At 46.1% G+C, this 27,361-nt stretch overlaps 1 protein-coding gene across 1 annotated transcript in view; it reads right to left on the reverse strand.

Moving 5' to 3' along the window:
* Positions 1-3,654: 3,654 nt before the first annotated feature.
* LOC148523540 (retinol dehydrogenase 7-like) overlaps positions 3,655-27,361 on the reverse strand; it is a 37,020-nt gene continuing 13,313 nt past the window's right edge. Inside the window, exons 3-5 of the mRNA XM_088473119.1 lie at positions 18,339-18,597; positions 7,715-7,878; positions 3,655-5,628 (exon numbers count right to left, since the gene is read on the reverse strand). Coding sequence (XP_088329245.1) covers positions 5,441-5,628; positions 7,715-7,878; positions 18,339-18,597 — 611 coding nt within the window. The 3' untranslated portion in view covers positions 3,655-5,440. The remainder of the gene's footprint in view (positions 5,629-7,714; positions 7,879-18,338; positions 18,598-27,361) is intronic.

Genomic DNA, 27,361 nt, shown 5'->3' on the forward strand with positions numbered 1-27,361 from the left:
TCCATAACTCGGGAATGCATGATGCGATCTCCCCACCGATAACACCGGAATACTGTAAAAAGGATACGCATCAGTACAACTCCAAACATGACTTGTTTAGCATGTATAATACCTTAGTTATCATATATCTTTATTTCTCAGCATTTAAACTAACTGAACCAACTTAAATCATATACTTTAGAGCTTATTGAACCTTATGTGTGAATATGTAATGTGTGGGTATTCAGGGTTTGAAATAAGGACGCTAGTTAACTTGGGGCAGATGCGTGCGCATAAAGCTAATAAAACAGCGGTTTCATACAAAGTCCTATGCATTCGCTAATATGCGACTAGTTAACTGCGCAATTGTGTGTATTAATGTGTGTATGAGAAATGGTGAAAGATGCAAACGCATGGTGCTATTAGTATTATCGCCACATGTACTAAAATGTGAGTTTATCTAAAATGGCGCTTAGGCGGCCATTCGCAAAATGGCATCTTGCGATCTAATTTTCAAGATGGCGTCTTGCGGCCAGTCGCAAGATGGCGTCGCCGCCATTAAATTTTAACCTGAACTTGTCTTAGCTAATTATTCAGCTTCGACGCATAATAAATAGATGTTATGAGTGTCCAGACTCTGTGACACGTGAGTTGAGATCACATGACCGGAGGTTTCTGGATGATCACGTGAGGTTATCCTTACACATCAGTGCAGTGATCTGTGCAGTGTTTCTGTGTGTGTTTATAAGTTAAATAAAAGGTTAAAAACTAGAAAAAAAAATGGCATGGGGTCACCCTCCCCCGGACCTCTGAGCTCATTCAATTACTAAAAATTCTGGAGGGGGGGGCAGCACCAAGGTGCAGGAACCCACGTGTGGATTCTGTCATTTTCTGGGAAGTGCTGCAAAGTACACTATGTATTTACAGTGTTTCTGTGTCAGTGCGATTGCATAATAATTTTAGTTTATATTTTTTTCCCTAGCCATCTGTATATCTACTTGGAGAAGGGGTGACCGACCAGCGCCATGGGGCAGGTAAGTATGTAGTGTGTAATAAATCGTTAAATCCTTCGGTGTCTGTGTACTGTCTTTTCTAAAATATTTTCTTTACAGTGTTGGTACAGGTGGCAGCGGCCTGCTGGCACTTGTGGTTCCACAAGTGCAGCGGTGCAGGCTTGCTGAGACCTGAAGTCCCACTGTAAAGAATAATATTATTTCATTGGCTGCTGATGGTTGCTAACCATCAATGTTTCCAGTGCATTGGAAATGGGTTTCTATTCAATGCCGAGATTGCAATGGTTGGCAACGATTGCATGCCCCCTTCTCATAACTTAAATACATCTGAAGACACGTGGAAGCAGTTTCTGCAGCACAACATCTTTGGGCATGTGCAAGTTTCTGCTGTTGACGCACCACATAACCATTTTTGGTTAAACCATCGATGGTTATCTTGTGATGGTTACATGACATTGCAAAGCATGTTGTGATGGTGGCATTGTCAAAATTATTCAATGGCCATTCCTAATTCTCATGAGAGTAGAGTCAGTTAGCACCATTTCTGGTTCAAAAAACCACACGTCAAGTCAGAAGCAAATGAAAGTTGTCAGCAGTGCTGTCTAATTTGTTCCTGCTCAGCTATTCCGAATGCAATATTAGGTTTGAGTTCCCATTCCACTCAGAACCTCAAGCTATATTTGCAACTCTGATATCTGCTACAGCACCACCACCGAGCAGGAGCCTACTGCTAGGTATAACAGAGTGTGTATGGGCTGCAGCAACCATGTTATGGTGGGTTAGATTCAGCACACCGTAGCCAAATTTATTGTCACTTAATATGGCGGCAGTCATATTTTTGAAGGACTGTGAAGGATCCTTTTTATATTAATGGGTCCTGTATTAATATTAAGCAGGGGATCAAGTCTTGCAGGACATATTTAAAAAAACTAAAATATTTTAAAAGCATATACATATACGTTTTTAAATACAGAAATACCTAAAAAAAAAGTGATATCTATCTACACAAACACACACACTTTTAACAATTCATATGGGGACAAAATAAAAATAGGTATAAAAATTAAGAAATTAAGATACAATAGATCAGCTCTACATACTGTAGGCAAGTACCAATATCATCATCTATATACAGTCAGTGTACAGTACTTTAAATAATATCCAGTGCTAAAATTAGACATTTGTAAAATGTATTTTATAATGTTTGATGAACAGATACAAATATCCATGCACATGCGTCCTCAGCAGAATAGGGACGAGGGGCAGAGCTAGCTAGGGCAGCAGGGAGGCAGCAACAGATGGGTGATCGGGAGTAGAGCTGACAACTGGTAACAATCCATATGGAGAAAAGCCAGTACTGTCATTACACAAATAAAAAACAGCTAAGCCTGACATTTTTATACTTTGGTACGCAAGCACTTGGCAGTTTCTAAATATATTTGTTGTTCTCTAAATACGTTAGGTGCTTGCCCTTTCTATCCTTCACAAATGTGGAGACAGTTTAAACTTTAAACAAACCAAGGTCTCCCCAAAATTAAAAATGAGACTCATGAAATATACATACTTACATGTATTACAGTTTTAAATAAACATATTTGGCATTGCTATATTTAAGAAACCAAGCTTATTGCAGTATATCACGAGTGACTGTCTATAATATTGTGTTTAATCGCTAAAAGACTGAGGGGTATATTTACTAAAGCTTCTAAAACAGACAAGTGGTGATGTTGCCCATAGCAACCAATCAGATCCTGTGTATCATTTTCTAGAAAACAATAGAGAAATTATAGCTAGAATCTGATTGGTTGCTATGGGCAACATCACCACTTGTCTGTTTTAGAAGCTTTAGTAAATCTACTGCTGCTACTGAATATAGGGCCAGATTCAGCAGTGGATAGAATTACAAAGCTGCATGCAAGCAGCTTTACAATTCCGTCCTTGTAATTATGGTAATACAACAGGAGGCGTTATTAATGCATGCATTAATGTTCTGAGGTGCGTCCATGAATGCAGCATTGGAACATCTGCGTGTCCTCCAGCCAGCTGAATGACCAAGAGATCATGCAGGTCGGCCATCGCAGATGAGGGAGAGGGGCCAGGAAATCTTCATCAGCCGACGGAAATGCTGGCCTCTTCCTTCACCCCCCAACGACAGCGACACACCTCCGTGTAGGAAAATGGAGGCTGTTGCCCCGCACCCAAACGACAGCAGACTGTCAGTCGCTTACAGTCTGCTGCCACTCTGCGTACAATCACGCAGGACCGGTTCTGTGTGATTGGGAATCTGCGTTCAGCATTCAGTACTTTGTGTATGCAGTACCCCCTACACAAATGAAACCTTTTTTTGTCAGAAGACATTTCAGAAAATACCATTAGTTTGCTTATGCTTCCTGACATGGCAAAGAAAATCTATTAAAATGGACAAAGTTTTTATTATTTTTATTGAAATGCAAGAAAATTAAAAAAGCAAATATATGTATTTAGTTTGCTACACACAAGCAATCAAAACTTTTGTGGAGCTTGCTTTGGCATAAATCGACATTTATAAAACAGCACAAAGTAGGACTGTGAAAATAGGTTTTCATCGTTAAATAAAATACCGTAATAATAATAAAAAATCCACTAGATTGTACTGTCTTGAATGCATTGAATAAAATGTGTATGAATAATAAGGGTAGCCCGGCGAAGCATACCACCTTGTTACTAGGCAGACTACCATAGTAAATGAGTGCCACTTATCATCTAACCCAAGACTGAAATGTACTGTAATTTCCTGGCACAACAGAACATGTTTGTCAAAACGTTCTGAAAAACTGCAGGTCTTTGCAAAAGAAGAGTATCCCATACTCCATATTTAGATGTGGTGTATGATGTGCAGAAGTACAAATATGCAACAGGCACTCTCGCTTCCAATTTGAAAGCACATTCCCTTATTTTTGTAAGCTACCAGCAGAACAGAGCTACAGTACTAAGAGGTAGCGTAGGGTGTCATTGTCTGGTAGTTAAAAGCCAATGACTACTATCCCCTCATTATTTGAAAGAGGGGACTTTCAAATCCCTGGAAAGTCTTTAATGCTTTCAGTAGTGTAGCTGTAATTGGTAATTACACATGAGTACAGACAAAACCTTCTAAAGGTACAAATTTAAAGAGGGGACTGCTCTCTTTCAAACAGGGCTGCCCGTTTCTTTGTGCTAAAATTGGGGAGATTGAAACTTTTAGTGTTTTACCCCATTCCTTGATTTTCTGGTGTAGTGTACGACTGACCAGAAGGCGATCTGTGACATCATTACACCTCAGGCAATGATGTCATTAGACGCTACCTCTTCTTCTGGCCTCCAATGCCCACAGTCCCTTCAATACAGGAACAGTGAGTGTTATATTAACAACCCTGAATCCCATGAGTGCTAAGGATGAGTGGACTAATCCTTAACATTTTAGAAGTATATGTGGAGGATAAGTCCTACTCCTCTTTAACATTGAAGGAGTTAAAGGAACGGTGGTCCTTTCTCAGCCAATCACTCCAAGAACCCTTAAACCAACTGTTTATTAAGCCAAACATGTAGAAGAACTCTTTCCAGACAAAACCTTCCAGTTATTTTATGTATATTATTCTACTCAGTGATAGTCATTGATAAACAATGGTGGCTTGCTTTTTAATACAGTGGTTCATGTATTTCATATAAGTAACAAACAAAATGTGACAAAAGTGGTCAAAGGGGGTGATTCAGCAAGGATTGGAATTGCAAAGCTGCACGCAGGCAGCTTTGCAATTACATCTTTGCTATTATGCAAATGCTGTAGGGGGTGTATGACACCCCCTGCAGCATTTGCAATCCCAGCACTGTGACTGAGGTCGCAGGCTGGGATCACCATCGTCACCGGGCTGCCAGCCAGCTGAGTAAGCCTCAGGCTCGGTTGACGCAGCCCCTGGGCTTGCCACTCCCGGAAAATGGGACAGACACCCCCCCATTTACGGAAACGCCGGAAGCCCCCGCACCACCCCTTAAATGCCTCTGTCTATCAGAGGCACGGATGGGGCTTCGTGCGACTACGCAGGACCCGTTCTGCACATTCACAGAATGGGTCCTGCGCAAGCGCAGATTCCCGATAATCGAGAATCTGCGATCATCACTGCACTTGTGTGCACTGCTGAATCAGGCCCTATTTGCTTTTACAAAACCGCTAAAAGTGAATTATGAAAGTATTTTTTTTCATCTTTAAGTCATTGCTATATTGGTGTGATTCTAAATAAGAGTTTCTCACCCTTCCAACTTGCCACGGTAAACATGCTTTGGTAAATAAATTTTATTGACTTGGTCAGGAATTGTTACAAATGTTTTTATGTACTGAAATCCACTAGACATGATCTGTTTTGTGGCTATTTTAAGAAAGATTTGACATTCTGTTATGTATCCATCTGACTCACTAAAGTCTATCTGGGGAAGAATTAATTAATCATGTAATCTGCCACACAAGTGGGAAGGTACGATAGAGGCATGTAGAAGAATTTGGCACGTGGACCAGCAGAATATCGTGTCCATGGATGTACTGCAGTAAGGGCATGCTCCATACAGTCTGTAACAATTGTGAGTTTGGCGCTGCTCAGGGAACAGATCTGATCGATGAATTTACAATCTGTAGAGAAAATGCATTGGTTAGATAAAGTTTTCATTTTACTCCAATATTCAATATGTGTGTGGCATGTCAGTGATATATTTTAGGAAGTCTGGCAATAATGCCTTTTTTAAACCATACTCTCAGTAATATGTATCAATGGAACCCAAGGCTACTTAGATTCTTTTATGGTTCATGTTGTCCATTGTGGTGTCCATGGAGTCGTGTGAGCACCAGAAAGTTTTCTCTCCTCCATCACTTTCATCACAAACAGAAGCAAAACCTGGCAAGAGGTAATGGAGGTTGCCAATGCAGTCATTGGTAGAAATGTTGTGAGATTGTCCCCAAAAGTCAATTGCAATTGGCAACTGGCTGTTAAAGATCACAGAAAGACAGCCAGTGTTCCTACCAATCACTGCTACCTACCTTTACACTGTTTACCCTCAAAAGCCAATGTGTGTTGTTCACGTATAGAATACCTGTTACCTTTACACAGTTCCACATTAACCTTTTCGTAGCTATAGCATTTTTGCTCTTTGCTGCTGATCCTCTTTTGGCTCATTGCATTTTGATTCCATTCCAAACAAAGGTGACCCCACATTTTTACAATCCAGGCAAAGGGAGCCCTGAGACTTGAAAGAGCTTTTCGCTATCTCAGACATTAGAAGCACTTAATGCCTATCGGGAACATGAAAGAGGTGCCAAGGTTACTGCTTACCGGGGCCTGGCTTGTTGGCCCTGGTCAGCTGCTGAGGGGGATATTGTACCCCATTGCAGCACTGCTGAGGTGGATAAATGTCACCTTTTGCTTCACGTTGCACCGCATGCATTGTATTTCCTAATTTCTTTAGGGGGCATGGCCATGCCTCTGGGCGTTATCTACGCTCCCAGCACCAGGGCCCATGTCAGCTCTCGACAGCCCTGGACACATGCACACAACATGGTATTCCAAGGTGCAACTGGCTGCCATAGTATATGAAAACTGATGACGCTGGCAGTGATCAGTGGGGTTTTTCTGTAACGCTAACTGCAGTGCCAGTAGGACTCGCCCTTCGCAGCCTTGAGCTGTATCAAGTCAAACCTGCCCATTACAGCCAGGGGAGTAAATAGATATCTAAACAGACATAATAAAACTAATAATGTTACACTTTCTATGCGATATAACTATATATTATTTTATATTCACCATTTTATATGCCATCATGAAGATAACCCGCTTCAGGGCAACTATGAATGCTCATGATTATTAATTGTATGAATATGTAATGTATTAGTAAATCACACTTATGATCTGCTGAGAAACATCCTGTAGCATCATTACATTTCTAGCTTATAGTTCATTGTGTCTTCATCAGTGTCTCATGATCTATTGCCGACAACAGCTAATATAACTATGCCTAAAGCTTTTATGGCAGAGAGAAGAAGTGGTACAGAGTAATAAATTAATTTTATCAACAAAAGTCTCTTATTGACTGTACATTGCAATTACATTTTTATTAATGCTATGCTATTAATGTTAGATTTTTGAAAACTGTAGAGAATTTGAAAACTGTAGAGAATACGTAATTTTTTTATAAGACCAACAAGAGTTATTATTAACCAGTAAGGAGACTATTGCAATAATCATTGCGGGAAATAATGAGTGCATGGATTACAGTTTTTGCAGTGTCTTGTGTAAGATATGGGCATATTCTGCATATGTTTTATAGGTGTATGTATTGCTGATTGGCTGTTGGAGATCATGGGCCTAATTCAGAGATGGTTTTCATACATCTCCGATTGTTGGTAGTCTGCACAGGCGCAGCACCCGCTCTGCACATGCAGGGGCGTAACTAGGTATTTGAAGGCCCCATAGCAAAAGTTTAGTAAAATACCAGTACATTTATACTTGTGACACGTAATTTGTTCCAGACATATCTTAGCTCAAATTTTATTATATGTTTTCATGAGCAAACGCCACTTTAATATGTACTTGCCTCCTCTCCCGAAACGCCCGGGGGTGTGTGTGTGATGGCGCGATCCTCCGCATTGTGTAGTGGGGCTGTGTCAAAATAGCCCCCTAGAATGTTGGCAGGTATGCTTTAATATATGATATATATTTACTTACAGCCTTCGTAATATTTCTCCCCATAGTCATTTTGTATATTCTGGGGCGTATTCTTCCAAACATTTGAGACATTTTCTTTAAGGCGCCCTGAATCCAGAATTAATGTTTTAAAAAAATCAGGAGCAATGATGGAGACTTTCACTCCAAACGGTTTGAGCTCACGCCTACAAAATAGAGGAAAACAAAACAGAAAAGTAACAAATGGTAAAACATATATACTGCACATATGGGGGGTGATGCAGGATTTAATCTACGCCCATTTATGGAGTGTATCTTGTGTGTTTTCATTGCTAGGTAAACCAGAAGAGCGCAGAAGTGAGGTACTGTAGGAGTGCACTCTATCTTACCATTTGGAAACTAATTAAAACATTTTTTATTAATCAAAAGTAAAATCAGAAATATTACAGTGTTAAGCAGAAAATAACATTTTCAAATATAGAATTAGTGACATTGGCCCCGATTCAGCAGCGGACGCAAATGCAATCACAACTGCAATCGCTAACGGATGGCAGTTACTAAAATATGCTAATGCTTTCCAAAACACATCCGAGAATAGGGACGCCCACTGCTGCCTTCTCATATCCATCCGATATTGGTATCACTGACGCACAGCAGGCAGCCATGCTCCATATGTAGCAGGGAAAGATTCCTGGACTGCACAACCCGAATATATAATCCAGACTGAGGGTGTCTCCTTTCCGTCAGAAGTGCAATAAAGCACATTAAATGGAGTATATGGGAAAGATTCCAGGACTGCACAACCTGACTATATATATATATAATGGGAGGTGCTACCTGATGAGACTAATTGCAGGCACAGAAACAGACAAATCTCAGGTGCACAACTCCAAAATATTGATAATATATAAATGCAATAAAATTTTGCAATCAATAGAGGTTTTAAGCATAATCATGGCCAAGGTTATGGGCCTACCCACCATATCCAGGTAACCTCTTTAGGGTAGGTCCCTAGTATGTTAGCTATGTCAGCTGCCCCCGCAAGCGGCTTCACTGCTCCTTTCGGAGCATAGAATGGTGAGAAATCTCCATTGAAGTCTATAATGGGAACCGCTGCATTGTAGCCAATGATGTAGCCACAATATTCACCTCAATTAACCGTGCGGTTACATCATTGGCTACAATACACACCACATTTACACTATCAATCTGGCACCCACCAGCCAGGGGTGCCAAGGGACAGCACCGGACTATCAGCCCAAGCCTGGGTTGCCCTGGAGAGGGGGACCCCCTTTACTGGGGGGTCCCCATCTCCCCAGGGAACCCCGGCCTGGGCTGACTAGCGGTCAGGTTTAATGCTTTGGCCGGTGGACCTGGTAAAAGGGTTCCCCTTGCTGTGGCATTACTCCTCCGCTAGAAAGAGTCTGGTGCTGGTTATGGAAAATACAGGGGATCCCTACTCATTTTGTCCCCTGTATTTTCACATCCAGGACCGGCTCAAAAAATATGAGATATGGTAAGAACTTACCCTTGTTATCTCTATTTCTACGAAGTCCATAGGGTTCCACAGGATACCTTGGGGTATAGGTGTGACGTCAGTCGCAGGGCACCAAAGAGTTAAGCTTTCAGCCTCCCAGGATGCACTAGGTCCCCCTCCTATACCCCGCCCCCGGGCCAAGGCACCTCAGTTAGTTACCAAGCCATAGGCCGGAGGAGGAGAAGGAAGAGAGAGAACAAAGATCTGGACACATACAAGAATCACATTCTCACCAGAGGGAGACGGAAAACCGGTGACCAGAGCAAAGCCCATCTGCAGCACAGGTGCGACAGGGCGGGAGTCCTGTGGAACCCTATGGACTTCGTAGAAATAGAGATAACAAGGGTAAGTTCTTACCATATCTCATATTTTCTACTTCAGGGTCCATAGGGTATCCACAGGATACCTTGGGGATGTCCCAAAGCAGTATCCTTTAAGGGTGGGGACGCTCCTGTGCAGAAAGGAGAATCCGCCGCCCGAAGGAAGCATCCTGAGAGGCGAAGGTGTCAAACCTGTAATACCTCACGAAGGTATGGACAGAAGACCACGTAGCAGCCTTGCAGATCTGAACTGCCGAGGCACCACGTCGAGCTGCCCACGAAGGACCCACAGACCTAGTGGAATGAGCCTTCAGAGAAGGAGGGACCGGTAGGCCTTCATGAAGATAAGCTTCAGAAATAGCCATACGGATCCAGGCTGCCAAAGTTTGCTTTGAAGCAGGCCAACCCTTTTTACAGAAGCCATAGAGGACAACAAAGCGTCCGACTTCCTAAACAAAGAAGTGCGGTCAACATAAGTCCTTAAGGCCCGCACAACATCCAAAGAGGCCTCACCCACGGAAAGACCCGGTGAGTTAAAGGCCGGAACAACTATTTCCTCGTTAACATGAAACTGGGAAACAACTTTGGGAAGAAACTCGGGCCGAGTGCGGAGCACTGCCCTGTTCCCATGAAAAACCAAGAAAGGGGGTCTACAAGAAAGAGCCCCTAACTCAGAAACATGTCTGGCTGAAGCAACGGCCAGAAGGAAAACAGTCTTAGCTGTTAGCCATTTAATATCCACTGAGTCCAGTGGTTCAAACGGCGGTCCTTGGAGAGCCCTCAGGACCACAGCCAAATCCCAAGGCGCCACAGGTGGAACAAAGGGCGGCTGAATACGGAGAACACCTTGCATAAAGGTGCGCACATCCGGGATTGTAGCAATCCTACGGTGAAACCAGACAGATAGGGCCGAAAACCTGTACCTTCAAAGAAGCAAGGCGAAGCCCATGATCTAGTCCCGCTTGCAGGAAGGCGAGAATCCGAGACAGACGAAACTCCCGCGGTGCATAACCTCTCGGTCGACACCACTGGAAGAACGTATGCCACACGCGATGGTATATCCTCGCGGAAGACGGTTTCCGAGCTCGTAACATGGTATGCACCACAGAGCTGGAAAACCCCCAGGACCTCAGCAAGGCCGTCTCAACAGCCACGCCGCCAAAGACAGCCGAGTCAGGTCCGGGTGAAGACAAGGACCCTGAGACAGAAGGTCCGGTCGTAGCGGCAACCGCAGAGGACTGTCCACGGACAGACCCTGAAGGTCTGAGAACCAGTGCCGTCTGGGCCACGCGGGAGCTATCAACAGGAGCGTCCCTCCTTCCTGTTTGAATTTCCGGATTACCCGTGGAAGAAGGGAGACCGGAGGGAACAGGTATGCGAACCTGAACGTCCACCGGACGGACAGAGCATCCACCAGAGACGCCCCTTAGTCTCTTGTGCGAGACCCGTACACCGGCAACTTGTTGTTGTGCCGGGACGCCATGAGGTCGATTTCTGGAAGACCCCACCTGTCCACCAGTAGTTGAAAAACGTCCGGGTGCAGGGACCATTCCCCTGGATGAACGTCCTGGCGACTTAGAAAGTCCGCCTCCCAATTTAGCACTCCCGGGATGAAGACCGCTGATATGGCCGGAAGATTGCGCTCCGCCCAAACCAGGATCCGAGAGACCTCTACGAGAGCCGCCCGACTGCGAGTTCCTCCTTGCCTGTTTATGTAGGCCACGGTGGTAGCATTGTCCGACTGGACCTGCACCAGGTGACCCTGGAGAAACCGCTGTGCCTGCAGGAGAGCATTGAAGACCGCACGGAGTTCCAAGATATTTATTGGAAGCTCCGCTTCTGTCGGTGTCCACCTGCCCTGGAACAAGTGTGGACCCGAAACTGCTCCCCAGCCCCGAAGACTGGCGTCCGTTGTCAACAGGACCCAATTTGGAACCCAGAACGGACGTCCCTTGTTGAGGTGGGTCGTCTTTAACCACCACGCAAGGGACAGGCGAACCTCCGGGGTGAGCACAATCGTCTGGAACTTCAGAGACTGAGGCAGCCCGTTCCACTTGGACAGGATCAGGTGCTGCAGAGGTCTGGAGTGAAACTGGGCGTATTCCACCATGTCGAACACCGACACCATGGAGCCCAGTAACCTCATTGCCGAGTGTAAGGACACCCGGCGGCTGTGCAGACAACTGCGCACCCTTGACTGTAAAGCAGAGATCTTGTCCTCCGTCACGAAGATCCTTTGCTGTCCCGAGTCCAATAAGGCTCCAAGATGCAGAATCCTCCGAGACGGGATTAGAGTGGACTTCTGCCAGTTGATTAGCCAGCCGTGCCGTTGCAGCAGGGCAATGGTCAGGTCCAAGTGGTGTAACAGGAGCTCTGGAGATCCTGCCACCAATAACAGGTCGTCCAAGTACGGCAACATGCGGACTCCTTGCAGCCGCAGAGAAGCCGCCATGACCGCCATAGTGTCCTGTATGTCCAATGACACCATGTAGTCCCCAGGTTCCAGCGCCAGAATGATGGACCGTAGGGTCTCCATCCGAAACTTCGGGACCCGCAAAGACTTGTTGAGTGCTTTGAGGTTGAGAATCGGACGATATGACCCATTGGGTTTCTGTACCAAAAATAGATTTGAATAGAAACCCTGGCCCCTCTGGGAGAATGGAACAGGCACTATAACTCCAGCCTGGAGCATAGTGTGCAATACCTTCCGCAGCTCCATAGCCTTGTTCCGGTCTGATGGTAGACCCGTGGTGAAGAATCGAGCCGGGGGTCTGTGCCGGAAGGAGAGGGCGTACCCGTGAGAGACCACCTCCAGAACCCAAGTGTCTGTCGTAGTGAACGACCAACACCGGGAGAACTGCAGCAGGCGGCCTCCCACCCTGGGATCCCCCAAGGGGAGACCCGGACCGTCAGGCCGCAGGCTTGTCATCTGGCTTGGGGGCCGGACGTCTGGTACTCCATGCCTGTTTCCGGGGCTTGACCGATTTCTTAGGGCCAGCCTGTCGAGGAAACGACTGTGGTTTGGGCCTGCCCTGGGCCCTAGATGACCGAAAGGACGATGGTCCAGAACCAGAAGGAGCAGCGGCCGACGGGAGACAAGCAGATTTGGCTGCCGCCAGCGTGGCCACAATCTTATCCAGATCCGGACCGAAGAGAACTTCTCCGGTAAACGGCAACGCTTCCAGACCTTTCTTGGATCTGCGTCCGCCTTCCAGGATCGCAGCCACAAGGTGCGACGAGCAGCTACCGCTGCTGAAGAAATTCTAGACACCAGAGTACTAATGTCTAGAGCCGCCTCGTTGATGTAGGTGGCCGAATCACGGAGATTGCCAATCAACTCCGCCTGTTCGGCCGGACAGTCGGATTCAAAAGAAGCCTCTAATGAATCCGCCCAGCGCTCCATCGCTCTGGCAACCCAGCAAATGGCCATAGCCGGCCGTGCTGCCCCCCCTGCAAGGGAATAAGCGGACTTCAGGCAGATTTCTACCTTGCGGTCCGTAGCATCCTTAAGGGAGGACATGGATGGCATCGGCAATGTGGCACTACGGACAAGACGGGTCACGTGAGAATCCACCTGTGGAGGGGATTCCCACTTAGCAAAATAATTATCCGCGAACGGATAAGCCACCGCCAGGCGTCTCTGCGGCTGGTATCTTTTGCCAGGTTGTTTCCACGCCTCCTCTAAATGGTCCACCAACTGACCCGAAAGAGGAAAGACTGTGGCATCGCCCTTCACATCTTTGAAAAAGGCATACTTAGATTTAGCCGCTGGGGGAACTTCGTCCTCAATCACCAAGGCTGTGCGGACCGCCCGAATAAGTCCAGGAATATATACTTTGGACTTAGCATCAGCGTCCTTAGTATGGAAAGGTTCCTGATCGTAAGGATCCAGAATCTCCCCATCATCAGACGTCCCTTCGTCATCCTCATAAGGAGCGGACAGAGACGCCACCGGCCTTTTATGAGGCCGCATCACAGACTCCCCTTGCAACACATCCGACAAGTGCTGTACAGAACTCGTCAGGGAGTTAACCCACGCTGGCTCCTGAGAACCCGGGAGCGGGGAAATAGGGAGACTGTGGGGTACCACCAATTGTCGTGGGAACCCCTGCATGGGTGACGACACCACAGACTGCTGGGACAAACCCATCGGAGTAAACGCGGGCTGCGGAGCTAACTGGCCCACTAAAGCTGTTAACGCCTGAGCGAAACAAGCCCAGGGCGGCTCCTGTACCGGTGCTGTAACCGTAATAGGCCGCGCCATGGACAAACACTGCCAGCAAAGGCCCTCCGCGCTACCCTCCCCCTCCGCTAACGGTACTTTGCACGTGGTACACTGTAGCCGGAGGGGAAAATCACTTTCAGACATGATGGCACCACGTATGTGACCTCTCTCACCAATTAAGTATTAAATAGGCGAGAGACCACCCTGCAGCACCGCACCGCAAGGGCTTTAGCAGAAAGAACAGGGACAGTAATAAAGCTGACAGTTTAGAGAAGAAAAGTTACAGGCAGCGCTAGCACAGTCACATACAATGCAGAGAAATAACAATTCCTGCACTAACAGCGCTGATCACTCAACTACACAGACACAGGGCCTGGTAGGACACAGCGCTGCATACACAGACCTGAGCCACAGCGGAGGAGAGGTATGCGGGGGGACCCAGACCACGATGCTTCCTTCCAGACTTCCAGCAGCGTTCACCATGCGTTGCAGAGAAGATGGCCGCCGAGGAGCAGAGAGAAGCTGGCCTGGGGGAGGAGCGCTGACACAGGACCAGTCAGCACAGTGCAGAGAGGGCTGTGTGCAGCGGGGGAGGCGCCGGCTGTGAGACAGGGAAGGCGCGCTCCCCTGGCATGCATTTAACCCCTGGGACGCCGCAGCGCTACCGCTCTGCTGCGGTCCGCTGTCCCAGGGGGTAGTGGAAGCGCAGGTTGGTCGCCTGGCTCCACGCTGCAGCCAGTCCCCAGGGAGCCCCCTGCCTGGGGACTTAGGACCATGTGATCAGCGGGGACCCACCGCGGGACCCCGCTGCTTACCTCTGTCCCCCTTGAATCCGGCCATGGTCCGGAGCATCTGGGGTCACCGCTAGCTGTGACCCCAGACGCCCACCAGCATCCCCGGATCAGTACCGGCGGGGTGTAGGGAAGACAGCATGGACGTCAGGACTGACTGTCCATGCTGTTCATCCAGATGTGCAGCCACAGCTGCATGAAGAAAAAGCTTCAGGGGCTCTTCTAGCCCCCACTCCAACAGGTGCACCCGACTCCGGCCGGGCACCAAACTAAACTGAGGTGCCTTGGCCCGGGGGCGGGGTATAGGAGGGGGACCTAGTGCATCCTGGGAGGCTGAAAGCTTAACTCTTTGGTGCCCTGCGACTGACGTCACACCTATACCCCAAGGTATCCTGTGGATACCCTATGGACCCTGAAGTAGAAAAGCACTGTGCTGGTTCTTAAAATACAGGGGATCCCTACGCATTTTGTCCCCTGTATTTTTAGAACCAGGACAGGCTTTGCAAAGCCAGGGCTAGTTATGCTTCTGGGAGAGGGGGCCCGTCATTTAAATTTATTTTTTTTAGTGTAACTTCTTTTTTTTAATCGACAGAAACCTTCATGGATCTCACTGATCTGTGAAGACTTCTATATAATTCGCACCTTTTAATGCTAGTCACATTAAAAGGTGTGTGTTTACATAGGAAATACTCACACACATTCACATAATGTTGTAGTCTCGAGCTCAAAAGTTCACAGGCTATTACATTTGCGAGTCCCGGCACCAAATCACACCTTCAGTCGACACCACTGGAAGAACGTATGCCACACGCGATGGTATATCCTCGCGGAAGACGGTTTCCGAGCTCGTAACATGGTACGCACCACAGAGCTGGAAAACCCCCAGGACCTCAGCATGGCCGTCTTTATTTGGGGTGAGCGTTTGGGTGTGGGGCCCCCTGAGCTGTTCCGGCTGGACCTCTCCAGGGCATCACCATTTAATACATATAGTCACTTTGTATATCACTTTCATGTTTGTTTATTGTTTATGTATTTTTTCACACATATTCTACCCTTATCATTATTATAACACTTGTTAATTATTTCACACACCTGATACTTTAACACTTCACTGTCACCCTTTTTTTTGTGTGATGCCCTGGGAAGGTCTTTGGCTGAGCTGACTTTCGGGGTGCCCTGCGTCCCACATGTTAACCCCAGAGTGTTAGGGACCTGCTCAATGAGGTGACCTTGACGCTGGTGGGCAGGCCCGTATCAGTGGCCATTGATATGCAAACTACCTCTGAAATTCTATATTATAAATTTAAATGTATACAGTAATGATCGCATAGTGCATCTGCAACTCTGTTTTTTGTATAATTCCTGAGTAATGTCAGACCTCGTGCAAGTGTGCGTGAGGCTGCGATTGTACTCGATCTTACCGATGTTTCACAGTCTTGCAAAGTATTACAGATGTGTGTAAGGTAAAGGAGGCATCCTTGTGTTAGACTGCGACAGCAAACGTCAGGTGGGTTGTGACAAAACACGTTAAGGATCCCACATCAATTCATCTTATCACGGCAAGAACTAAGCGGCATTAACTCTCCAATTGTGCTTTCACCCGGCCGGAGGACTAGCAACCATCTATCAGGAGGACCTCTATTGCAGATTCCGAGGACGCTCGGACGGAGGGTCCAGACATTTCAAGACCGCAGTGAAGTGAGTTGGCACACGGCTAACGCCAGGTGGTGCACACTTGCCTTATTTTTATTAGATGCAGGCACATTTACCAAGCGGTTTATACCGTAAGAGGGACTATATATATGCATGCTGGCATACTCATATTGGATATCCAAGTCCTTGGTACTGACTGTTGGGAATTTCCCCATTAAACAACGATTCAATTAAGTCCTGCTTGCATAGTCCATTTTTTTTGGCATACACTGCATGTTTTCAGGATTACCCGGGCTACACTCTATGACTTTATGTGCTGGCTGCTATATTTCTACAGTGAATCCTTCATTGTGGGGATCACATTCATACTTTTAAACAGAAAGGTTTTTAATTAGAATTGACTGCTATGTTTTGCAACATCTTGGATTGATTTAGTTTTCTTTTTTAGCTTTCAATTTGCTACAATTTTTTTACATTAGAAGACCTTCTAAGTTTTTTTTACTTTACTATTCATATATATGTATCATTTATGGTTTTCTTCTGCCCTTCCTCCCTTTCATACTATGTTTATTCTATAAGTTTTAGATTATGGATAACACTGTGTATTTTACTGTTTAGTAATTTTGGATATTAAATATGTGTGACCTCATAATATGGCTCTATAATATATGTTAGATATCATACAAGCGTTGATCATTATCATTTATTATTATTTGCTGCTTGTGTTCTAGCCTGTAAAAAAACAGGTTAAAAGTTAAAATAAAATATGACATAGCACCCCCTCCAAAGCTTAACCAGCCCGACTTGCCAACCAGTCCTGGCTTCTAAAATTATGGGGAACAAAATGTGTAGGGTTCCACCGTAATTTAGAAACCAACACCAGGCTGCAGGGCCAGTCCTGGTTTTAAATATAGGGGGGAAAAAATGTGTGGGGTACACCCTATATTTAAAACCAGCACCGGACCCAAAACGGCAAGGCTGCAATGCCACAGCCTGTAGACCCTTTCACCGAGGCTCCGGGGCCAAAGCATTATCAGCCCAAGCCGGTCAGGCCAAGCCGGGGATCTCAGGGGAGGTGTGAACCCCCCCAAAAAGGGGTCCCCCTCTCCCTTAACCCCAGGCTTGGTCTGAAGCCCGGGGCTCTTCCCCGCACCCCTGGAGCATTGGGTACGGCGGTAATAAAGTGGGGAAATATAAGTAAACTATTGTATTTTACAGTGGGACTACAGGTGCCAGCATGCCTGCCCTTTGGCACTTGTGGAACTACAAGTGCCAGCAAGCGGCCAGTACCTGTACCCCCACTGTAAAATAGTTAAATAAATACAAAACACACACACACCGTGCCAAGTATAACTTTATGACATACACCTACCCATTCACACATACTTACCTATACCAGATGCTTCTGTCCTCTTCTCCAGTAGAATCCTTAATGACTGGCCCTGCAAAAAAGATTGCATGCTTGCCTATATCCTGGCACTGGTCTCCGCAGTAATCCATGGACTTTGCAAAAAAAAAAAAAAAACGAGTTTCCCAATCCACGCACCCGGTATCAGTAGGTGTGTTGCCACACATACTGATACCTCCTGACGGGACTGCACGGGCTCTGCAGTCCCGACAGCCAATCAGCGGCCGCGCTAACTGTAGAACGGCCGCTGATTGGCTTCGGCTACTGACAGTTCCCATGTTTTCCCATCTCATGAGAGTTTAGAAACTCTCTGCTTGGTAAATACCAGAATCCTATCTTCACTAGTGAAAAGTTTCTCGAGTTTTGCCGATTGTGAATTGAAGAGAGTTTGCTAACTCTCCAGTATTTTCCCGTAGCAAAGGAGATCTCTCTCCCAAGTTTGACATTAGTAAATTTGAGAGTGGGAAAAGATACCCAAACTCTCCCAAACTCTCAGCTAAGCAAATTTACCCCCTAGACTCTTCAGGAAGTTAGGGAGATTGCTGCTATTTCAGGGAGTCTCAGTGACCATTAGGGAGAATAGGCAAGTATGTGACAAGGGCCCTCACACACACATATTCACAGTAAAGCTTATCCAAGCTATTTGTTTCTATTTGCATTGTTGAATTAGTACTTATATTGGAAAAATCATAATTAGTGGATATTTGCAGATACACAAAATAAGTTGGTTACCTCAGGCTGTCTGAAAAAGCTTCCACTCCATACTTAGATATACAGTAACCACCTCCACATAGTGACAGCCTTCCAGCAATGCTAGACACATTGACAATACGGCCTTTGGATTTTCTGATTAGATGAAGCAGATTGAGTGTCACATCGACCATCCCCAGGATATTGACATCCAGGATTTTACGAAAGTCATCCCTCTTTAACCATTCATTTGGACTTAAAGGAATTAAAATGCCAGCATTATTTACTAGTCCCCATAGACCTGCCGGTGAAAAATATAAATGGTTACTGAAACAATTAACAAAGTCTAGAATCACAATTTGTTTTCTCTACAAGGGGCCTGATTCAGAGATTTATGCAATGCTGATATTTACGCAGATCGAGCGATTGTTTGCCATTGTACCTACGTGCCGCAATGCACTAGTGCAGCGATTGTTTTGTGAATACACTAGCACATAGGATTCAATCGCAAGCTAAGTGACAGGTACAGATGTGTCCTTATACATCGCCTCCTTGCACGTTAAATAGCCCTTTTAGTCGCGCCATGCCGTGGAGTGACTTGGAAGCGCCGAGCTTCTTTTTGTGCGACTTTTTACCTTAGCACAAGCAGCTTCTGCTGATTAAAATGATATACGGCATGTCTATGTTCTGTGTGCATCTGCATGCGAACTGCTACATTACAGTGTCAGTGGCTGTAACACTGTAGCATAGCATTTTGCATGCAGATACACCCATAGTCGCACACAGAACATAGGCATGCCGCATATCATTTTAATCAGCAGAAACTGCTTGTGCGTTCTATTTGCATTGTTGTGCAAATAAGACTCCTTTGAAGGCAGAAAGGTGCACAACAAGACTCACAGTGCTATAGAGTCACACGGAGCTCCTGCGTTATATGTAGTGTTACTTGTAGCGCACGGAGGATAGATATATGTGGACACATCTCTAGACAGCGTTTGGGGGAGGTAACGGATGGTGGTTAGGCAAATGCAGGGGTGTCTGTCTGTTTAAACGCCGCTTCATGGGCATGCATAAATTAGCCATTGAAATCTCCTTAGCAGCATGAGAACTCTCTGTATGTCAGGAGAGATGCTGTGTTTGAGACAGGTCAGACTTGCCGCATATGCAGGATGGCTGCCCGAACTGCGTCGATGTTACCAATGTTATCGGACATATATGAGACGGTAGCAGTGGGTCTCCCTATGCTCGAGTAAGCTTTGGAAACAGCATATTTTCGCAAATTGTGATCCATGTGAAATCGCATCTCAGTCAGGCCCAAGGTTTCTAAAACCTTTTTCTTCACTAAATACAATCTATCAAATGTATACAGAGTGCACCTGATTACTCTACATTTTTGGCAAATACCCTTAATGTGTTAACTTTAAATCTACATCAAGCAACCCCTTACAATACTACCTGCCTGACCTAGTTCCAGGACTGCAGGCTTCATGCAGTGAAAATCCCAGGCTCGAGAAATCTCAGTGTAACCCCTTTATTTTGATTTAAGAGCTCAAATATTATAGTATACCAGACTCTAACTAGGATGCATTCTATTGGCATCCCTTCACATTTGGGTATGTCAAAGCAAGTAAGGAATAGTTTGAAAACAAAGGCAGCAATGAAACTGGATTTGTTACTCTATTTGACATAGCAGAGGCAAGGCCAGTGCTAGGGTGTTCAAATTATAAATTTGCACCCTCCCTCCCATAATTTTTAAAGGGGCAGCGTGCGCTAAAGGGGTGTGGTCTCACTAGGAAGGTGCATGGTTACACAATAGTAACCCCAGTGCAAATTACGCCACACAGTAACACAATCTTGTTCACATTACACTGCATGTAATGCCCGATTCACATTACACCACATAGTAGTGTCCCTTATTCACGTTAGTCACAAGTAGTGCCCCTTATTCACAGTACGCTACACAGTAGTACCCCTTATACACATTATGCCGTGTAGTAGTGCCCCTTAAACACATAATGCCACACAGTAGTGCCCCTTACACATAATACCCACAGTAGTAGCGCCCCTTATACACACAATGTCCACAGTAGTGTCCCTTATACACATAATGCCAACAGTAATGCCCCTTATACACATAAATCCCACAGTAGTAGTGCCACTTCCACATAATGCCCACAGTAATGCCACTTACACATTATGTCACACAGACACAGCACTGTACTTACCTGAAGCCCCGCTCCTGCACCTGCCGCCGGCCGACAGGTTCTTACGCTCCGCACTATGGGAGAGACCTCATGATGAGTGAGCTCCGGCTGCAGGGGAGGAGCCGCATGCAAAGAAGCATTCCCAGGGCCAAGGTTTCATTACTCTACATTCCGTTACAGGGCCGGGTGTAAATAGGCCCACCCGGTCCAAGGATGGACTGGTCGGGGGCAGGTAACTGGCTCCCAGGCAGCTCCTAGCGGGAGCTTTTTGGGATGCTGTTGCAGCAGGAATGAGGACTGTAAGAAGTTTGTGATCTGGAGAAGAGATGGAGGAAGGGTGAAGTCTGATCAAGGGGGCGGGGCTACACAGGAGTGAGCAGTTCTGCTGTCAGAGTGAGAGGAGGAGCAGCAGCTGTCAACACTGTTCTCTGCTATATGTAAGATAAGAAAGAGTGGAGGCAAACAGGTGTGTGGTGTTTTTGACTTGCATGTGAGCTTCTGTGTGTGATTGCTGGGATATAATTATTGTAACTGTTGTGTGTGTGTGGGAAGGGGTGGAATTGAGGTTCTGGGAAATCCGGGTAATGAGAGAAATTAATTTGGGTGCTGGGAGAAGTCAAGGGCATGAGGAGGGAGGCTCTAAGACATGACGGGAGCAATATGAGGTGTGAGGGGAGCAGTATGAGGCGTGAGGGGAGCAGTATGAGGGGTGAGGGGAGCAGTATGAGGTGTGAGGGGAGCAGTATGAGGTGTGAGGGAATTGAGTTGCAGGGTGAGCAGTGAGGTGTGGCAGGGCAGTGTGAGCTGTGGGTTGGGGGAGGGGTGAGTGAGCTGCAGGTTGAGCAGTGAGGTGTGAGAGGGCAGTGTGCGCTGTGGGGGGTTGAGTCATGAGCTGTGGGGTGAGCAGTGAGATGTGATAGGGTAGTGTGGGCTGTGATGTCAAGTGAACTGCAGGTTGAGCAGTGAGGTGTGATAGGGCAGTGTGATCTGTAGGGGGCGTGAGGGAGTTGCGGGGTGAGCAGTGAGGTGTGATGGGGTAGTGTGTGCTGTGGTGGGGAGTGAGCTGCTGGTTGATCAATGAGGCAGAATAAGGCAGTGGGTGCTATGCTGGGGATTGAACTATGAGATGAGCAGTGAAGTGTGATGGAGCACTGTGAGCTGTGGTGGGATGTGAGCTGCGGGGTGAGCAGTGAGGTGGGATAAGGCAGTGTGAGCTGTGCTGGGGAGTGAGCTGTGAAGTGTGAACTGTGGGGGGGGATGAGTGAGCTGCAGGGTGAGCAGTGAGGTGTGATAGGGCAGTGTGAGCTGTGGGGGGGATGAGTGAACTGCGGGGTGAGCAGTATGGTGTGATGGGGCAGTGTAGACTGGTGGGGAGTGAGCTGTGAGTTGAGAAATGAGGTGGGATAAGACAGTTGGAGCTGAGGAGTGAGCTACGGGATGAGAAGTGAGGTGTGATGGAGCAGTGTGAACTGTGGAGTGAGCAGTGTGAGCTGTGGGGGGGATGAGTGAGCTGCATGGTGAGCAGTGAGGTGTGATGGGAAAGTGTGGGCTGTGGTGTGGAGTGAACTGTGGGTTGAGCAATGAGGTGGGATAAGGCAGTGGGAGCTGTGCTGGGGACTGAGTTACAGAATGAGCAAGTGAGGTGTGATGGAGCAGTGGGAGCTGTGCTGGGGAGTGAGCTACAGGATGAGTAGTGAGGTGTGATAAGGCAGTGGGAGTTGTGCTAGGGAGTAAGCAATGAGTTGTGATAGGGCAGTGTGAGCTGTGGTAGGTAGTGAGCTGTGGGGTGAGCAGTGAGGTGGGTTAAGGCAGTGGGAGCTGTGCTGGGGAGTGAGCTACAGGATGAGTAGTGAGGTGTGATGGGGCAGTTTGAGCTGAGCAGTGAGGTGTGATGGGGCAGTGTGAGCTGAGCAGTGAAGTGTGATTGGGCAGTGTGAGCTGTGGTGGGGAGTGAGCTGCAGGGTGAGCAGTGAGGTGGAATAAGGCAGTGGGAACTGTGCTTGGGGAGTGAGCTAAGGGGTGGGCAGTGAGGTCGTTTCCTACAACCTCCTGCTGCATTTGCATTATAGATGGACGGAGTTGCACCACTGCTTGTGTGCGGCTCTACAATTCCATACATCTCCGAATCAGGACCAGAGTCCAAAAGAAAGAGACTAGCGCCAGTAAGGGATAATAAGATTTTCTTCTCTATTGTTTCAAATATACCTTTTTTCTAGTCCCTCAGATATTTGTAATTAATCCAGCTCCTCGTAACCAAAGGAGTAAAAGTTACATAAACTACTACAGAGATCTAGCCAGCAATTACTGCATAGTACAATGTCTCAGTGCTGGTAAATTGTAATTCCTTCTAGAGTTCTTGAAGTAATTTGCAGGACGTAACAGGACTAAATCCGAGCATCAGATTGCATTTAAGACTACTATAAATGAACAGTTTTCTATCAAATTAAAACAACCCAGGCAACGATCTGTAGCCTATTCTCTGTCAGCAGTTAAATGACCTTGTTCATTAAGTTGGTACCAACTAAAGTAATTTCTAAATAGCCGCCGGTTCAAATACCGACGCCGGAAGCCCGATCGTCCAGGATCCCGACAGGGGCGGTAAGCACCCTAACCCTTCCCCTCGCCCCCCCTTAACCCTTCCTTGGTGGTGCCTAATCCTAACCTCCCCAAAGGGGTGCCTTACCCATACCTCAACCCAGTGATGCCTAACCCTAACCCCCCCCTTCCCGCACCCTAAACCTCCCTGGTATGTGCCTAACCCTAAGCTCCCCCCTATGGTGTCTAACCCTAACCCCCTCCCCCATGGCATAACCCTCCCCGAGGGGGTGCCTAAACCTACCCCCACCACTTACCCATCTTCTTACCTTCAGGTTGGTGGGGTTGGTATCCCGATCCTTTTCTGGATATATCGTCATTGGCATTATGCCGGGCATCGGGATTACGGCGTCAGTATATCGACGCCCGGAATCCCGTCTGCCGGCATACTAAAAGCATACTGCTAGTGCCTACTCATTGTGTAAAAGTATCTGACATCCGATGAATAATTAGCGTTTGTACAGCATTGTGTTCCCTGTGTTAAACAGAATCAGCAGTGCTTGAATGACTATGTAAGCAACCAATCCCTGGTATTCCACGCACCGAGGCACTGTACACTGAGACCAGAGCGACGATTGATCACGTGAGCGTCCAGATACCGAAGCCGGGCACCCGCAACCACCGACCAGAGGACACGGAACACGGACAGATCTGTTGGTACCATCTATATGACATGTTACATGGATTAGGCACATAAGACGCGTATTCCAGATAAAGGCCCAATTAAGTGGAGTTTATACATTTAGAGAGGTTTAGCGCTGGGTATTCAAATCTTCTCAATAAATTGCAACTCTTATTTGAAGCAACACTGGTGACCATTTATGCCTGATCCCCCCCTCCTTACCTCTCTGATGAACTAAGAAGAACCAAGAGATTCATTCTGATTTGGTAAGATTTTACAACATACCACACCTTTCTACTGGGGTTTCACACTAAGGAGGAGCCGGAAGAGTGGATTGAGTTTTTTGGGCACACACGTCTTTGGCACGTGCAGAGGTCTATTTGGCTTAGTGGGTGTCATCGACCCCAGTGACGCCACTGGCTCCAGGCCCATATGGATCTTAATCTGGCACTGTTCATTTACTGTATTATTTTTGGTTGGGTACATAACCCTAATACTCACTGTTGGGATTGTGACCGTCGGTATTCTGTAGCCAGTATTCTGATGACCGTTGGGATTTTGGAGCCGGTATTCTCACGGTCAGGATCCTGACTACATCCCATTGTATTGCACAATTCTTAATAGTCATTGTTTATATGTTAAATAAATGAGATACAGTCAGGTGCATAAATATTGGAAAATTTACAGAATTTTCATATTTTGGCCTCTATTCACCACCACAATGGCTTTGAAATGAAACAAACAAGATGTGCTTTAACTGCAGACTCAGATTTAATTTGAGGGTAATTACATTCAAATTAGGTGAACGGTGTAGGAATTACAACGGTTTCTATATGTGCCTCCCACTTTTTAAGGGGCCAAAAGTAATTGGACTATCAACTCAAAATCTATTTCATGAACAGGTGTGGGCTATCCCCTCTTTATTTCATTATCAATTAAGTAGGTAAGAGGTCTGGAGTTGATTCTAGGTGTGACATTTGCATTTGGAATCAGTTGCTGTCGACTCTCAATATGAGATCCAAAGAGCTGTCACTATCAGTGAAGCAAGCCATCATTAGGCTGAAAAATCAAAACAAACCCATCAGAGAGATAGCAAAACCATTAGGTGTGGCCAAATCAACTGTTTGGAACATTCTTAAAAAGAAAGAACGCACCGGAGAGCTCAGCAACACCAAAAGACCGGGAAGACCACGGAAAACTACTGTGGGGGATGACAGAAGAATTATTTCCCTGGTGAAGAAAAACCCCTTCACAGTTGGCCAAATCAAGAACACTCTCCAGGAGGTAGGTGTATATGTGTCAAAGTCAACCATTGGTGAGCCACAAAAACAGGAAGACCAGATTAGAGTTTGCCAAACAACATCTAAAAAATCCATTACAGTTCTGGAACAACATCCTATGGACAGATGAGACAAAGATTAAGTTGTACCAGAGTGATGGGAAGAGAAGAGTATGGAGAAGGTAAGGAACTGCTTATGATCCAAAACATACCATCTATCAGTGAAGCATGGTGGTGGTAGTGTCATGGCGTGGGCATGTATGGCTGCCAATGGAACTGGTTCCCTTGTATTTATTGATGTGACTGCTGACAAAAGCAGCAGAATGATTTCTGAAGTGTTTCGGGCAATATTATATGCTCATATTCAGTCAAATGCTTCAGAACTCATTGGACGGCGCTTCACAGTGCAGATGGACAATGACCCGAAGCATACTGCAAAAGCAACCAAAGAGTTTTTTAACGCTAAAAAGTGGAATGTTATGCAATGGCCAAGTCAATCCCCTGACCTGAATCCGATTGAGCATGCATTTCACTTGATGAAGACAAAACTGAAGGGAAAATGCCCCAAGAACAAGCAGGAACTGAAGACATTTGCAGTAGAGGCCTGGCAGAGCATCACCATGGCTGACACCCAGCGTCTGGTGATGTCTATGCGTTCCACACTTCAGGCTGTAATTGCCTGCAAAGGATTTGCAACAAAGTATTAAAAAGTGAAAGTTAGATTTAGGATTGTTTAGTTTGTCCCATTACTTTTGGCCCCTTTAAAAGTGGGAGGCACATATAGAAACCGTTGTAATTCCTACACCGTTCACCTGATTTGGATGTAATTACCCTCAAATTAAATCTGAAAGTCTGCAGTTAAAGCACATCTTGTTTGTTTCATTTCAAAGCCATTGTGGTGGTGAGTAGAGGCCAAAATATGAAAATTCTGTCAATGTCCCAATATTTATGCACCTGACTGTATATGGACTTTGAGCCTGATACAGATTTCAGAATAGAAGGCCTGATTCAGCATGGATCACAATTGCAGCAGCGTACGCAGATCGGCCGATTGTTGTGTACTGCGCTTGCGTATGCACCGCACTGCGCATGCTCACTGCGTGCGTCGAGACTTCAAATTCTGAGACAGGTCAGACCTGCTGTAATTGTGCGTGAGGGGTTGATGTTCTCATGTTACTGATGTATACGCAGGACTGCGAGGTAATACGGATGTGAGAAGGCGGTAGTGGGCATCTCTATGCTGGCTGAGTGGTGGAAGACTTTAGCATATTTTTGTAGATTCATTGTGTGCGATTACATCAGAGCCGGATTTAGATTTCATGGGGCCCTAGGCAAGATACCTGTTTGGGGCCCCCTTCCCTCAAACAATTCTGTCCATATATTACAATAGGTTCCGCTGGAGCAAGATACACATATATATATATACATACTCAGTAATATGATGTGGGGATCTTAACACTGACTGTAATATATGCACAGTTATTACAGTAGGTGTTACTAGATCACATTATATAATGTATATATTATATTTATATATACATGGGATAAACAGAGGGGGACAGGGGAAAAGGGGGAAAAATAGGAGGAGATGGGAGTATAGGATAGGGGGAGAAAAGGGGGACGGACAGAAGGAGATGGAGGAAAGGACAGAGTGGGATAAGAGGAAAGGGGGACAAACAGAGGGAGATGGGAGGAACAGAGTGAAATAGGAGGAAAGGAGGACAAACAGAGGGAAACGGGGGGTAAAGGGGGACAAATAGAGGGAGAAGGTAGGAAAGGGGGGTGGGATGAAAAGAAGAGAGAGAAATATATTAAAATAGTCTATGCCACAGGGATACAGAATGTTATATTACCAACATTTAATAAACCACTCTCTGTGAAATCCAATCCAAAAACATGTCTAATTGATATCCGTAGTGTGTGAGCATCTGAGCATAAAAGTCTTGTTGGGACTGGAAGCAGCCATATCATAAGTGATTGGTGAATTGTTAATCGAATGGGATAATCATTAATACAGTACAGGGTCGGGGGTTTGAGAGAGAGACCAGCATTCTATGTGTATAGATTATGTATCAAGGTAATTGGCCATGTATCTGAAATAAAACACTTTTTCTGTTGGTCTTTTACTCTATTCAGCCTCAATATAATCAGCTGAGTATATCATATACAGTATTTGGATATATGTATAGGTTTCACATCTGGCTTTTGTCCACACCACTTTTATCTGTAGATTGGTTGGGAATGCTGAGACTTGTAGTGTCATTGGAAAAGCAGGCTTCCCCAGAGCTGGGCTAATGATTTCTTATTATTTGGTTACACAATGACATTGGCACTTCCAGGCTGAACATATTGGGGATTGTTGTAG

Source organism: Taudactylus pleione, unplaced genomic scaffold (assembly GCF_031769625.1).
Source record: "Taudactylus pleione unplaced genomic scaffold, aTauple2 ptg000130l, whole genome shotgun sequence".
NCBI classification, from domain to species: domain Eukaryota; kingdom Metazoa; phylum Chordata; class Amphibia; order Anura; family Myobatrachidae; genus Taudactylus; species Taudactylus pleione.